This window comes from Notechis scutatus, chromosome 4 (genome assembly GCF_049901735.1).
Source record: "Notechis scutatus isolate UNSWTSFEM ecotype Mainland chromosome 4, rNotScu1.2, whole genome shotgun sequence".
NCBI lineage: Eukaryota > Metazoa > Chordata > Lepidosauria > Squamata > Elapidae > Notechis > Notechis scutatus.
The window spans coordinates 130555198-130571893 of NC_142012.1; the positions used below are offsets into that span (position 1 = coordinate 130555198).

Consider the following 16696-nt stretch of genomic DNA (forward strand, 5'->3'; position numbering starts at 1 on the left):
ATATAAGAAGAATGTTTATTTTTCTAATTTCATTTGTTCCAAGTAACATTAACTGCCTTTTGCAATTGACTAATGGTGATTTTGTCAGTGTCGATGGTATTCAAGTAACGCTCCAGTTGTTTTGGAATTGCACCAAGGCACCTATTACTTTTGGTACTACCTTTGCTTTCTTTTGCTACAGTAGTTCTATTTCTATTTGCAGGTCTTTGTATTTTGTTATCTTCTCCAGTTCTTTCTCTTCTCTTCTGCTGTCTCCAGGTACTGCTAGTCCACTATCCAGACTTTTTTTGTCTTTTGTTTATTATTATTAACCATATGAAGCCTGAAATTTCCTAATCATCTTCAAATAAAAAGCTCATCGCAGTAAGCCAACCTTTCCATAAACAAGTATATGAATTACCAAAGCTAATCTGCTTTCTTCAGTCAGAACTTTTAAAAGACCACTCTTGCCACTAATAATATGCAGCCATCCAGCATCAATGATGGACCCTGGACAACCCTTAGGGTACAATTGTATAACTTAATGGAGAATTACAGCTCCGTCAAAATAGTGTATTCCCCAAAATGTCCAAACCCTGCTCCCCGTTATAGCTTCATCTAACTTGGATTCAGTTTCATGTTTATTTTCTCATATTCTCCGTAGAGCTGCTGCGAGCATCCAGAGAGTGGGAGGTGCTTCAGTCTTCACTCTTACAGGCTGAGCTATAATTGAGGAATGCTCCTCCTCCTCCACGTGACTCCTCCATAGCGTTCCCCAGTTTTAGCTCAGCCTCGCAAGAGACAGGCAGCACTAGCAGTTCTTCCTTGGCCGATTTAGGATTCTTTATCTATAAATCTCAGGTTTGATCTTTCCCTTATTTTCCTCCTTGGTCCCTGCGCATTTGGCTTGTCTTGGAATAGCTAAAGGAGAGATTTTTTGCCCCTCGGGGGGAGATACGGGGGTTTTAAGAGCCTTTCGCTCCCCCCACCCCCCCATCCTGGTCTCTGCCGTGATTAAGCCGTCCTGCCCTTAAGCAGCGTCTCGTAGTTGCGCTTTTCCATTGTGCTCCGTTGTGCCTTCCCCCCACGAACGCATTTGAGAGAAGGCAAGCTTTCTTCTCTTCAGCCCCTCTTTCGCCTGCATTCAGGCTACTTTTTGTTGTTGTTTGAGGGGCTTTTTCCGTCTCTGAGTCTTCGCGCCGGTTCCGGCGGCCATTTTGGGCGCGCCTCGTGGCCGGCGCCATTTTGATTGTTTACGATCTTGCTGCGACGACTCTGAAGGCCCATAGCAGGACCGGCAGGCCTGTTTGGAGCCTAATTCTCTAGGGGGTATTGTGGTTCTGTGCCCTGTTGCCCCGTTATTAACATCCGTTGGCTATTTTTCCGCAGCCCACTCAGAGGCGAAGGCTAGGCACCTACTTCCCATTTTGTTTGGGAGGCTGCCTCAGGAGGCCTTTCGTTTTTTTGTCTTGTTGTTGTTTCTGGCCTCAGCATTCATTTGGTCTATTGGCTAATTAGAAATATTCCTTAATTTGGTTATTTATTTCAAAAAAATAGAATAAAATAAAATAAAATAATATTTTTTTCTTTCAATTGGCATACCCCCCCCCCCCAGCACTTCAGTGTGGTTAGGCCCTTTTTGGTCTCCTCCCTCTCCAAAAATAAAATAAAATAAAATAAAATTATAAATAAATTACAATACAACCAAAAAATTTTCCAAAAGGGGGGCACGGCTCAACTATAAGACATCCGGCCTTCGTTGTAGGTCGAACTCCTAGGCGTGCCAACCGCCTTTTTGATTAATATCATTCTGTATCTGGCTCTTTATTATGGCAGAGGACAATCCCAGAGGACCTTCTTTGAAGGCTAAGTCAAAGACGCACCATTTGCGCAAACGGGCCAAGGATTCATCCAAAGCTTCTCAAAGGGCCGCCTTAAGGTGCCACAAAGCTTTGGAGAAGGAGTTTGACAAACGCTCCAGGGACTCTCATTCTGTAACCCCAGCTCTTCCCACCCCCTCTACCTCTACTCAACCTCCCCCTCTGCCAGAACAGCCTTCTCTTTCCAGGTGCAGTTCACCCACCCGGAGCCTACAAGCCACTCGAGCACCTGAAGCGACATTAACACCGACCGCTGCAGGTCTACGCCCAGAGGGTCCTTCCACAGACGTCATCCCTGACAGTATTAGAGAATGGATGCAGCTGGCCATCCGCCAAGGGATCGCGGAAGGTATCCAACAGTTGTCCAGACCAGGTTCTCAAACGATGGCACCCGAGGTCGAATCTGTTTCCGGACGATCCCTCTCCAGACCGGAGTCTCACCATGGTCAGGTACCTTCCCAAAGGGAGCTCCCCTTCCCAGAAGGGGAGGAAGAGGAGGAGGAAGAGGAAATGGGCTTTGAACCCTTCAGGGAAGAGGAAGGGTCAGATAGGGGGTCCCTACACTACTCTGAACCCCTTTCCGAGGTAGATCCAATGGAAGGAGAGATGTCAGAGGACGAGGGCATATCTCCTGACCAACCCGCTTTTGTAGGCCTGTTCAAGCCTCATTTGTTCAAGTCCTTGCTATTTAAGGCGAAAAATATTTCGGGTCTCATTTTCCAGTCACCTTCTGAGCCCTCTCCAGCAGCCTCTGGGGACCCAGAAGATTCTATTTTCAAGCAGCCGGTCGTAGAGACCGAGGTCATTCCTACTCCACCAATTTTCTCCGACTTAGTAGCGAGACAGTTGGCCTCATAGCCCCCCCCCCCCCCACCCGCTCCTTCCAGTCAGGATAAGAGATTTTTTAATCTCGATACGGATTTCTCTGCCATGTTAGACACTCCCGAGGTGGACGACCCCATAGTGAGGCTAGCATCATCCTCTAACCCCACTGATGCTCTGGAAGCGCTGAAGCCAGAGGACAAACGGGCTGAGATGGCGCTACGGCGAGCGCACCAATATGATGCTTGGGCCATTCGATCTGCCACGGCCGCATCCTTTTTCACTCGATCTTCCATCAGATGGATCCGACAGTTGAAACAGCATGTCCCCCATCTAACACCAGGGCCCATCAGGACATTGCCAAGCTCACGGCCGCAGCGGAATTTGCGGCCGACGCTACTTTTCACTCTGTGAAATTTTCCTCTCGGGCTATCTCCTCGCATGTTACAGCCCGGCGTCTGCTTTGGCTTAAATACTGGCAGGCCGACATTAGGAATAAAGCTAAATTGGCTTCTGCTCCCATCTCGGGAGGCAAATTGTTTGGCCCGGCCTTGGAACCATTGCTGATGGAGAGCCGGAATAAAAAGAAATTCTTCCCGTCTCTTTTTCGCAGGCAAGAGTCCAGAGTGTCTCAACCCTTTCGAAGGGGCTCCTTTCATGCCTCCTTTCAGACACCCTTCACCCCCAGATTTCAGAGATCCCCGCCATTTCGGCCGGCCTATCAGGACCGGGGTGACACGGGGGACAGGAACAGGAGGGGGTCAGCTACAGGAGGCCCTTCCGGGGTGCAGGAAGTAAAACGTCCCGGCATCCCAGATAGGACCTCAGCCACTTATCCCATTGGTGGTCGCCTCAAATATTTTGCCGACCAATGGGAATCATCCACTTCTGATTGCTGGGTTAGGGACACTGTCAAATTTGGCCTCTCCCTTCAGTTTCGGTTCCCCCCTCCGGAGCACTTCATGGTTTCTCCTCTTTCCAGAGACCGTACCAAGCGTGGTCTCATAGAATCCGCTATCAAACACCTCTCTGAAATCAAGGCCATACAGCCCGTGCCACCTTCGCAGCGAGGAGAGGGGTTCTACTCCCTCCTCTTCCTAGTTCCTAAACATTCCGGGGGTTGGAGACCCATTTTAGACTTGAAGAGGCTCAATCGCTACATTGTCCGTCATAAGTTCAAGATGCATACACTTCAGTCCATTTTGCAGGGCACCAGGAAAGGAGACTGGCTCACCTCCATTGACCTCTCAGAAGCATACCTTCACATTCCCATTCATCCTTCATTTTTCAAATATTTGAGATTTTGCTACAACGGCCAACATTTTCAATACGTGGCCCTTCCCTTTGGTTTAGCCTCGGCTCCGAGGACCTTCACCAAGGTATTGGCAGCTCTAGCGGCTCACCTCAGACACTTCCCTATCCGCATTCACTGCTATCTAGACGACATCCTCATACTATCCCCCGCCCAGAGTCAAGCCGAGAGGGACACTAAAACCACCCTCTCGGTGCTTCAGGCTCATGGTTTCCTCGTAAACTGGGAGAAGAGTCAGCTTACCCCTTCCACCCGAATAGCTCACTTAGGGGCCGTGATTGACTCAGTCCAAGGGAGGGTTTTCCTTTCTACTGAAAGGTTCCACAGCATCCAGAAATCGATCAAGGACATTAGACGGGCAAGAAAAGCTTCATTGTTGGACTTATCCAAAGTACTTGGCAAATTGGTCTCATGCATATCCATTGTTCCCTGGGCCCGGCTACATTCCAGATCCCTGCAGTGGTCCCTGCTACCTTATCAGCGTTCCGGAAGGAGCAATTCAAGAGCCATGGTGAAGGTTCCTCCAAAGGTTCTCGCCTCGCTCCTCTGGTGGACCAGAACCGTGACCAACAAGGGACATCTTTTCAAGGAGCCCCAAAGGGTCACCCTCACAACAGACACCAGTCTAACCGGATGGGGGCCCCACATTCAGTCACTTTCAGCTCAGGGAACTTGGTCAGCAACCGAGCGACGCTGCAGCATCAACTGGTTGGAGCTCCACACAGTATACCTGGCCTTACGCACCTTCCTCCCTCAAGTGCGAGGGCGCCACGTACTGGTCTTGACGGACAACACTACGACCAAGGCTCACATCAACCATCAAGGGGGCACTCATTCCATCAGCCTCATGAAGGAGGCCGAGCGGCTCTGTCGCTGGGCAGAGGCCAACCTCCTCTCCATCAGGGCAGAACACATCTCGGGGGTCTCAAACGTTCAGGCAGACTGGTTGAGCAGGGCCACCTTAGACCAGTCGGAATGGCGCCTGCACCCCTCCCTGTTCAAGGAGGCCTCAGCGAGATTCGCTCAACTGCTGGTGGACCTGTTCGCATCACCGCTCAATGCCCAGACACCGAGATTCTTCTCACGATACCCCACCAAGGGGGCAGAGAACCACGATGCCCTACGTTGTCCCTGGCCCACAGGGCTCCTATACGCCTTTCCCCCCCTCCCGTTGATTCCCAAGGTGATCCAAAGGTTGATCCTCGAGAGGGCGGAAGTTCTTCTGGTGGCCCCATATTGGCCCAGGAGACCGTGGTTTGCGGATCTTCGCAACCTGTCAGTGGCCCCTCCTTGGAGGATTCCACCAGACAGGATTTCACTATCTCAGGGACCTCTTCAGCAGCCAAATCCGCAATGGCTTCAGTTAGCCGTTTTGAGGTTGAGCGGGACCGTCTAAGAAATGAAGGCATGTCTAATCAGGTCATCAATACCATCCTGGCAGCAAGACGGCCTTCGACCACCCGCATATATAATGCCACCTGGAACATATTCTGTAAATGACCGAGCATTCCTTAGAGGTGCCACCAATCTGCACCCGCCAGTAGTTCACAGGTACCCGACCTGGGACCTTAATAAGGTACTCACAGCGCTGACTAAGCCTCCCTTTGAGCCTCTAAGGGAGGCGTCACTTCAAATCCTTACGTTCAAAGTGGTGTTTCTCGTAGCAGTCACATCTGCTCGGCGGATATCTGAAATAGCAGCTCTGTCCGTTAGAAAGGATCTATGCATTTTCCACACTGATCGAGTGGTCTTGCGACCAGATCCTTCCTTCCTACCCAAGATCAACTCGGTTTTTCACAGATCACAGGAACTTATTCTTCCTAATTTTTGCCCCAGACCTTCTCGAGAAAGGGAAAGGCAGTGGCACACTCTCGATGTCCGTCGGGCACTTCGTATCTATATCAATCGCACTCAACCTATCAGGAAGTCAGAGTCATTGTTCTTGTCATTTCAACCAAAGACGCTGGGTTTCAAAGTATCCCCGTCTACTGTTGGCCGTTGGATCAGAGCTACAATATCCAAGGCCTATTTATCCCAGGCGCTTCCTGTTCCTAGTGGAATAACCGCTCATTCTACAAGGAGTGCGGCTACCTCAGCAGCCTGGGCTACTCAGGCATCGATACTTGATATCTGTCGAGCGGCTACCTGGGCGTCTCCATCACCCTTTATTCACCATTATAAAATCGATGTATTTGCTTCGGCAGAAGCATCCTTTGGCAGGCGAGTCCTTCAACAAGTGGTGAGAGAACCAGAGGAGATTCCGAGCCAGACGGAGTCCCTCTCGTAGGACAGGCCATGCTTTGGTATGTCCCACTCTCTGGATGCTCGCAGCAGCTCTACGGAGAATGGGCGTTGGTACCTACCTGACACGCCCGTTCTTGTCGAGCTGCGTAGAGCATCCAGCCCCACCCTAATTGATCCGTCTGGTGGGGAATCCTGTTTCGGCCAATGATTCAAACAGTTATAGTTGAGAATTGTATAATAGTTAAGATGAGAGGATAGCTGTTTGTCTTCTCGTCTTCGTAAAACTGGGGAACGCTATGGAGGAGTCACGTGGAGGAGGAGGAGCGTTCCTCAATTATAGCTCAGCCTGTAAGAGTGAAGACTGGAGCACCTCCCACTCTCTGGATGCTCTACGCAGCTCGACGAGAACGGGCGTGTCAGGTAGGTACCAACGCCCATTCACTCTTTTATGCCTGGATAAATTGGAGAGTATGCTACAGCCAGTTCTAAGTCCATAGGAAAAGTACATTGAGAAAATAAATATAACTGAACATTATCAGCATACACACATACCTATGATGCTGGGTCTTATTGGGTTCCAGCATTTTTCTTGCGATGGAGCAGAGGTGTCAAATTCATGGCCCTCAGGCCAGATGCACCATGCCCACCCCCAGTTTAGGCCATGCCCACCCCCAGTTTAGCAAAGAGGGAAAACGTCCCAATATGTCACGTGACAACATGAGTATAACACCCTTGTTTTAGAGGCTCATAAGGAAGTTTTTAAAAACATATTAAATTCAGTTGTGTTTGAAGGCCACACACAAACCATGTTGGTTCTGATTGGATAATTAGTGTTCTGTGACACCCAACCCGCAGTCTATTGGAGGGATCCAAGCAAATTGAAGCAGATTTGAAGGTCAGGAACATTATGGAAGTTAAACGATAGCTAATTAATTGTTTAGTGTTGCTCAAACTAGCTAACATGTCTTGCCCAGAATGCCAGTTATTGGTGTTAGTCATGTTCAATACACTTCTGTCTTTTAATTACTTTCTTTTCCCTGGAGATTGTTAGAGGTTATAGCAAATAATGGTTTCTTAGAAGTTAATATGCTATAAACCAGTGGTACTTCCTGCTATAGATAAGGCTTCTATTGAATGGTAAGTAGCCTCTCTAAATTAAAAGAACTGAAAATCAAAAATAAGCAAAAGTTCCTCTAATCCAGATCAAGAGTAAGAAATCAGAAGGAGTGAGAAAAGCAGTTCTAATTGTGCCTTATATGTTAACCAACTGCTGTGCTAATCATTTTCCCTTAAACTACAGAGCCAGTACATAGCTTCTAGTTAGGAAGACTCTTTCTATGACCATGTGTTCACAGTTTACAATTTGAAACAGGTTTCAACAAGCCTAAAAGACGGTTGGCCTTCAGCTATGATTTTCTCTGCCATCCTAGGTTTAAAGAGCCACCTGACTCAATCATGGTGGCAATTTAATGTGGTAAACAAACTCCCCTTTCCCCTTTTGTCAGGCAATTTAAAATGCATCGCAGGAGCATTGCTTGAGTGAACTTAGTAGATTGATTTTCTTGTTAAGCCCTGCTTCAATTTCCAGAATAGCTTTGCAGGGCTTTGCAGAGTCGTATCTTTTCTCACAATATTTTTCACACTCCTTTCTGGCTACTTGAATTTGATCATGAAAAGAATTTGTAAAAATGTATTGTGTTACTGAACTTGTTTAAAAGCAGGATAGATCAGGCTACATTGTAAACTAAAGTTGCATAGATTTTAGCATACATTTTCATAATCAGATTTGATAAATGAACTTGGAATATTTTATAACATGCAAAATAGAGGTAGCATGTTCAAGGGTTGTAACTTCAGAGTGACTATTCCTTATTACAAAATTTAAAAACTGCATATAATGGACATGTTGTAATTTTCATATATCCACCAAGTACAATACATCTGATGTGATATACTCCTGGGCTTGCTACACTCTATGTTTCATTGTGTTAGGTTTTCTCATGGATTTGTAGAGATACAACTAATCTTTTGACTGGCTTCTTTTGTTATGTGCCTTTGTCCTTGTTCTTTCTCCTTCTATGGCTTTTCATCGCAGAGGAGGAAGTCATGTGTTCTAGGGAAAAATGTGTTATTCTGATCATAAAACTTGCTTCCCTTAATGGCTAAGAAATTAGTATAACAGCACAACACAGTTAGCATTGTCATCCTGATTTAGACTATAAGGTAGGACAACTTTTTGATTTGTGATATATGATTTTAGCCTTGCCATTTTCAGGGTCTGCAGACAAAATGACATCAGTTCTGATATGCAGAAATGAAAGCAGGTTCATCTGTATTCAGAAAAAAAAAATCACATCTAATTGCATTTAATTTCTACATCTTGCAAATAAAGCAGATGCATGAAGCAGCTAAACTGAAACTGGGTGAGGAAAGCTATCAGGAACAGCACATATGAAAATCAAGGGTTGAGGGAAATATTGTTTAGCTCAGCGGTCCCCAACCGGTGGGCCAAAGATCACTGATGGGCCGTGAGAAAATTTTGGTGGGCTGCAGAGAAATCTCACCCCCATAGCACCCCCCCCCAAAGCAATTAATCCAGGCTGTGCAGAAACACAAGGCTGTGCCGCCCACATGCCTCGCGAGAACCCTCCCCACCCACTCACTCCTTACCTGGCAAACTTGCCTGCTAAATTGCTATTTTTCCTTTTTCTGACCATCATCTGTTCTGCTGTGTTGGGAGATTTAGATTAGCTAGGAAGCAGGAAATGGTTGGATTTCTTGCTTTCTAGCTAGTCTTTAGATCTTCGGCTCTGCTTTTAAGTACAGCCGAATCTCCCTTAGGACTGAAGGTTCTATTATTGCAGACTCAATGCAGACTCACGGCAAGCAAATTTGAGAGACTGAGCTATCCAATGGCAGATAGATAGATCACTGAATGAATCTGTGATTCTGTGAGCAACTCAATCTGCCTGCCTGCTTTGCCTGATTCTGGGTAAAAGTTGCTCTTTTTTTATTAAAAAATATCCAATATTTATATATATATTTATAATATTTACATACAAGCCATGCCCAGCCAGTCACATGACCACCAAACCACACCTACACTTTGGGCCACACAGAACCGGTTAGTGGTCCCTGGGATTTAAAATTATGAGTTTGGTGGTCCCTGAGGTCCAAAGGTTGGCGACCCCTGGTTTAGCTCATGGCCCCACTTTACAAAATGCTTTACAGATGTTGCTACCTCTCAAAACTTGTTGTCCACCAACATGGCTATTTCTCATACCAGCCAAGAAGCCTCTAAAGTGACTACAGGTTCCTAACTTGTTTCTGTTCTATTGGTTCTCTTCAGATGTGGTATTCAGCAGGTTCTGACCAGTTCTGGAGAACCAGTAGCAGAAATTTTGAGTTGTTCGGAGAACCTGCAAATACTACCTCTGACTGGCCCCGCCGCCATCTATTCTCTGCCTCCTGAGTTCCAGCTGATTGGCTGGGTCTTCTTTTGTTGCCCTGCACAGGGGAACTGAGCTGGAAAGCAGGGTAGTGGGGTGGGGAGGGAATGGGGATTTTGCAGTATCCTTCCCCTGCCACTCCCACCAAGCCACGCCCACAGAACCCATAGTAAAAAAAATTGAATCCCACCATGGTTCTCTTGCTGTTGACTAGAAAGTGACCAATTTTTGCATAATATATTGTCCTTGGGGATTTAATTTAAATCATATTTCCAAAATACTATTTCCTTCTCTTCTGCAAAAGCAATGCAAACTCTTGGTTTTCCTTGTTTTTCACTTGAAAATATTTATGTCTGGAGATTAAATCTTCATTCTTCATTTGATGTGTAATATGGCTTGTGTTAAACATATTTTAAATCAGCTATTGCTTGTGAAATCTTGGGAAAGCTTGCCCTGAAATATGGGTGATATAAATGAATTAACGTGAAAGAAAAAACAAGGGAGTCATCTACAATTTGAATGAGTCTCCTGGCAAATAACAGCCATTGCAACCCAAAAGCACATTGTGTATTAGAACCCAATTGAAAAAAGAGCTGCTTTAAGCTTTGTGCATGAAAAAGTCCACTCCTCCTATCTTAAGGGGCGGGGGAATGCCTAAGTGATGCTTTCAAACAGCTCTGGCTTCAAACTGATTTTGACATTGATCTCATGTGGCAGGGATTTCACACAAGAATTGTCATACTGCTCCATTTAATGCAGCATGCATGTTCCATAAGCAAAAGCAAGACAATATTCCTAGAATGCAGAAAGATTTTTCTCTCTTGCTTTTACTATGAGCATCTGGTATACAATATATGATGAATCCATGCGCTCATCAAGCATTGCAATAAGATTGCTGTGAGTGTTTTTGTTTGTAATGTTCTTAATTTCTGGGTAACATAGGTTTTCCCAGCTTGACCAAGGAAAAGTAACTGCATTTTTTCCATTCCAAAGAGATTACTTGAAATAGCAGGAACTGGGGATGGGGTTGAAACAATTTATGCGTGAGTGGAGATCCAGGTGTGACTTAATGGAAGTTGTCTTGAAGTAAATGAGAGGGATATCCTAAAACGGTAGTGTCTCAAAATGTATATTATCAAGGACCTCTGAAATGTATACCAATGCTGTAAAACAATTACAAGAATGAAACTTGATATAAATATTGAAGATAAATGGAATTATACATAAGAGAGAGAGCGCGCACACACACACTATATTTCTAGTAGAGTTGGAAAAAATATTTTGAAATTAATGCAGCACTGGTATTGTATCCCAATGTTTTAGCAAAAAATTTAAAATACATATCTATGGACAGAAGAAAGAATATGGCCACACGAAAAGACAGTAGTAACGTTGCCCAAAGACCTAACAATTTTAGTGGACAATCTTTAGGAGGTAAACATCTGTTTTATTAGCTCAAACAATATTAAAATATGCATTTTATCCTTGTTCAGAGAAGAAAATGGAAATATTAAGAATACAGATATTAGGTTTATGCAGGAATTATTGTTATTTAGAAATAAAGAGATAGAAATTTCAACACTGGATTTTTGATACTCTAAATTATTAGTATTGTCTCAATGGAAGGACCTATGGATACAAAAAAATGCATGTTCTTTAGATATAACATTCCTTTTAATTTAATTTGTAAGGTTCTGTAACATTTTGTATAAAATTAGAACCAACAAGGAGGTACTTAACCTCAACAGCAGGGTGAACTTTGTGTCATGAAGATATATCATTATCCTAAAAGAGAAGGAGTCTTGAATTTATTACTGGTTTTTTTTAATAATATACTTTTTTCTGTATTTATTTTTTCAAGAACGTTCAGAAGATGATGGCCTGCTTTTGCAATTCCCTTACATACTTATTTAAATTCTGCTGTATTAAAAGTGATGTCTGGCAAAGATTTTCTGGCTCTCCTTCATCATTTTTTTCTCTGATCTCGCCTCCAATGTGACCCTTGCAGAGAAATGATTTGGTGCCATTTCTAGTCATCCCCCAGTGGCCCTCCCAACCTTTTTTGTTGTTCTGTCTGACTTTCTTCTCAAATGCCTTTTTACTCCTGAGATTCAAAGGCCTTGAAACTCAAAAGATTACTTGTTTTTCTGATAGGAACTGTATATATCAGGTTCTGGAGCTTAATTAGCTTCCAGACCCTACTGCTTTTCTTTCTTTCATCCCACTCTATCCCCTTCTGACAGCTGCAGCTACAAAGCAAATCAATAAAAGTAGGAGGACATTTTCTCCATCATCTGAATATAGAACATTCCCCAAAAATACGAAATTAAACTATTATTAAACCATAAAGTCAGGATTCTAAGAAACCTAAAAGACTGAAATCTAAATTCAGTCATCACTTTCTGCATTTCTCAGAGCAGTTATGTAAGTGAACACCAGATAAGGCTAAGCCAATCTGAACTAAGGAAGTGTACAGAGATGGGTGGATGATGCCCCACCTGCCTCTGTCCCCAGTCATTTCTCCCTTGTGAGTTTTTGGGTGACTGCCATTTGTATATGTCTTCTTTGTTGCTTTTTGGTCTTCACTATTACATTTATTAGGAATCATATATCAAATATTTGTACCATTATGGTATGGATACAATAGAGAGCAATTTAAAAACAAGGTGGCATTAATATTTAGGTGGGAGGACAGCTACTCAGAATTCATGCTCACCCAGACTACCAGTTGCCATGGAAGTCTGATGAAGGCAAACACTAATCCCTCTGAAATGCAATTATTTTAGTGAGATGTTAGAATTTCAGCAACCAGAAGTTCTAAATAAGTATTGAATGGCTTTGGCCATGAGAGTATTTCCTTATTTTTCCTTCACTACAATTTATTGTTGCTTTTCACAGCAATAATAGGCAGGGCAGAATAAACTAATCTGCCAGGGGCATGAAAATGTGCAAATGAAATTCCATCTATTTCTTTCTCTGCTGTAACTGGAAAGACTCTCTTTGATGTCTGAACTATATCACTCGGTAGTTAGAACAGCCATCTGAGTTCAGCAGTAGAAGATGGATTTTTGTCATCTTATTTTCCAAAAATTTTTTGCATTTCTAAAATAAACTCCTGAATAAATGCAACTCATTGTTGAGTGCTAACCATATGGAGTCGCTGCTGCGTTGGCTTGGTAAATATTGGCCAGCTGCCTCTGGAGAGAATGCCGTTGCAGACTGCAGCACACACTGTTTGATTAATCAGCTAAACTCAGAAGCAGATGTGACTTGAAATCCAAACTTCTCCACCTGAGCTCTGCTACACAGCCCCTTTTAACTACCCTGGTCAGCTTTGTAGTCATGAGGTGGGAGAGCTCCTTTGTCATGTACTCCGCTATAATGTGCGTATTTGGCTGGGAAAACAAATTTGAAATCAAGTAATACAAAATAACTAATATTTGTATATATTACATCAAGTAGATGTAATTATTTTTCAGCCGGAGCCATATTTAAAAATCAAAAAGACTTCCAAGGAGCACAGCAGGTATAGTGATGATGCAATGTAAATGATGCTAGATTGGGGAAGGTGATTGATTGTGAATAGTGTATGTAGAACATCGTTATGTAAATTATATCCTAAGAAGTCTGCATCTACTTTGATGTTCAAGGAGGATTGGGGGCTTATTTTAACGACAATAGCCTTCCATTTTACTTTTCAAATTGAGATTTTTTTTTCTGACATTTTGTTTATAAAATCTATGGGAGTTTGACATTCAAGGGGGGCGCGCGGCACAGGGGAACAATCTTACTGTTTCTCTTATTATCTTACTAACCCTCCCCCCACCTTTGTTCTCTGCTCTCTACACATCCGTTTTGGTTATTGCATTGATGTATTCTCATTGTGTTCTTTTTCTTTGTTTATTAACTTATTTCTGTTCTCTTTATACTCTTTTCATTTCTTTTTACTGTTGTAAGCTGCCTAGAGTAGCCCCATGGCGAGATAGACGGCAAATAAACTTAACAAACAATATATATGCTGCAATACTTGAATATTGATGTTGTTGAAATGTTTCAACTTGTTTCGTTGAAGCAGTATAATGCAAAAGGAATTTTGAATCAAAATAGCTACTGACATTTCTTCCATTTTCCCTCTTTCTCACAGGCTACAATTGGAATTGACTTCCTTTCTAAAACTATGTATTTGGAAGATCGGACAGTAAGTAGCAGGAAGTGCTGAACTGCTGAGATTATGAAGCTCTGTGTTCAGAAAGAAATAGTGGACAAACAACAAGTTTCCATTCTAAACCCCTCCTGTATGCTCAAACTGATAATTAATTTGTCCACTGACAGTATGTCATACCTAGTAGAGGATTGTTTTTGTTATATTGCCCTGGACCCTGTTAAGAAAGTGATATCCTAAAAAAATTGGAGTCACACTTTTTCCACGTGGCCGCTTTTTGCTTTTCACAAGATTCTGCTGTTGCTCCTTGCGATGCAGAAGTAGGACAAATGAACAGAATTCAATCTAGCAATTATCACCTTCCATAAATAATGACCACAAATCCCATGAATAAAACCCCCCAAAAAACATTTATCAGGGATTTTTGCTGAATCTTGTTTAGGGATTAGCAACTTCATTGCATTCCTTCCATGGCAATAAATAAAGTTACCTGTGAAGTGACCTTAATTGCAGAGGGCTTCACATTGTTTGCTTGGCAAAAGTACCAGAATAGTTTGTCATTACTTTCTTCTGGATGTATTTTTCACTTTCTAGTGTAGAATATTGCTATATTTCTTGGAAGTCTCCCATCCAAGGGCTTCATTTTCTTATTTGCTGCTAGCATGATTGCTTGCCATCTCTGCGATGAGATGGAGCATGCAATTTTTATAAAGAGGGACACATGGCCTCTTAACTAGGAAGCTTTCCTTAAGAGCCTATGTTTTGAGATTTCTACATTTTCTTAGAAATGTCATTGTCCCTACTTTAAAAAAACAATTTATAATTTGGGGAGGACCTTTGTGTAAAGATAATCCAATGTCAACACAGATGGGTGTCAGCTATGATAAGAGAGAAGCAGTGGCAACGGCACTGCATTAATCAGTAGCATCTCGTGCAGTGTTAATGCAATCTCAACATTCATCTTAGTCCTAATGGATTGTTTCCAAGGCTTTCCAATTGCTTTTATGAACATGACAGGCTGAGTATAATAGAAATGCAAGAGGAAAAGTACTGGTAAATTTCCCTACGCTGCCCCACAGACTCTATGATCTAGGGGCTGGAAGATGAATACTGTAGCTTTCTTGTTTCTACTGTCCTTTCATCAGAAGATGCCAGCTAGTTGTTTCCCTAGGGGAAGCAAAATCAAATGTATTATAGGGTAGGTTGCCTGTATTCAGACTAGATTTAGTGAAGCATTTCTTTGACAAATATTCCTGAGTCAGTTTGTATTTTGTATATGTGTAAAACTCTTGGTGCCCAGTTGTACTTTATGATGACATATTCCTGGTGTATTGATCCTTCTGATCCCTCTAATAATGCAGATAGCTACAGACTATGTTGCAAATCTCATGAATCAATGCAAATGTCTATTGCCCATGCCTTCCTTTCAATGAAACCTGGCTGTGTCTTTTGTGATACTATTGTCGCCTGATCCCAATTGCTTTTTAAAACCAATTATTACAGTATCTCTCCTTCAAATTTCTATCTCAGTGGCCCCTTTTTGTTCCTTATATCAAACTTTCATAGTTATATCATTTGTAACTATGTTTTTAAGATGCCAAATTTTTAAAATAAGAATTTTTAGATATTTCAACCTCATACTTTAAAACATACTGTACAACCTTTTCTGGATCAAAGATTCCATGAAGAAGGGGTACAACTATATCAACGCAGATAATATGCATGTCCAAAATTTTAACAAGCAGCAGATTTTCTTCTGTCTGGTGTCCTCCAAAGGCCAACATATTTTAAGGAAATCAGGTTGGGGAAAACCAATGTACAAGATATACATAGAAATTCTTTCTCCCCATCCATATTCTATAGATTATAAATACACAAAATTATATGTTTGTAATCTTGTCTGGGCATTACATAAGATTACAAATAATACTTTGAATAACTAACACACATGGATAAAACATTAAACCAGGGGTGTCCAACCTTGGCAACTTTAAGACTTGTGGACTTCAACTCCCAGAATTCCTCAGCCAGCTTTGCTGGCTGAGGAATTCTGGGAGTTGAAGTCCAAAAGTCTTAAAGTTGCCAAGGTTGGGCACCCCTGCATTAAACGATCAATTTAAAACACACGGCTAGAAGCCTCTTCTGTTTAATTCTTTCTCACTTTTCTTTTCTTCCTGTTGTTTATATCTGTTGCTCTTCCTAATTCTCTGTGTGTATATGTATATGCTTTTCTCTTTGCTACTCTCCTCCCCTGGCCCTGGCAGGTACGGTTGCAGCTCTGGGACACAGCAGGCCAAGAGAGATTCCGAAGTTTGATTCCCAGTTACATTCGTGACTCTACAGTAGCTGTGGTGGTTTATGATATCACAAGTGAGTTAAGTTTGGATGTAGTTATCTAAATAGAAATACACCGTGAAGGCACTTTTTAGTTCAGTATCAGTGCTCTCTATTAACATAGTACATCACATTGATCAATATAAAGTGAAACAAATGATTACATTAGAAAGATTTCTGACTACTATCTGTCAGAAATGAGGTAGGGTCTCCTACTTGGGCAGAGGGTTGGACTAGATGACCTACAAGGTCCCTTCCAACCCTGTTATTCTGATTGTACTGAAAGGATATGAGATGTAACACTGGAGAACTTGGCTCTGTTCTCCTTTATGCTACCACAATATTTTAAGCCGCAGTAGGATACAGGAATTCTAAATGTTCTTGTTAGCAGCTTCCAGCACCGATCAGTCTTGTTGAAGTAGAGCTTCCCTTATGTAGATAATTGTAATCCAAGGTTTTTTTTCCTTCCATTTAATCATATCAATTTTTGGAGATTGCCTGGACAAACCCTGTG

The 16696-nt window shown here is 42.8% G+C and overlaps 1 protein-coding gene across 1 annotated transcript in view; it reads left to right on the forward strand.

The window, feature by feature from the left end:
• Nucleotides 1–16696, forward strand: part of RAB6B (RAB6B, member RAS oncogene family) — a 44526-nt gene that overhangs the window by 16908 nt on the left and 10922 nt on the right. The window contains exons 3-4 of the mRNA XM_026692192.2: nucleotides 13831–13884; nucleotides 16113–16218. Coding sequence (XP_026547977.1) covers nucleotides 13831–13884; nucleotides 16113–16218 — 160 coding nt within the window. The remainder of the gene's footprint in view (nucleotides 1–13830; nucleotides 13885–16112; nucleotides 16219–16696) is intronic.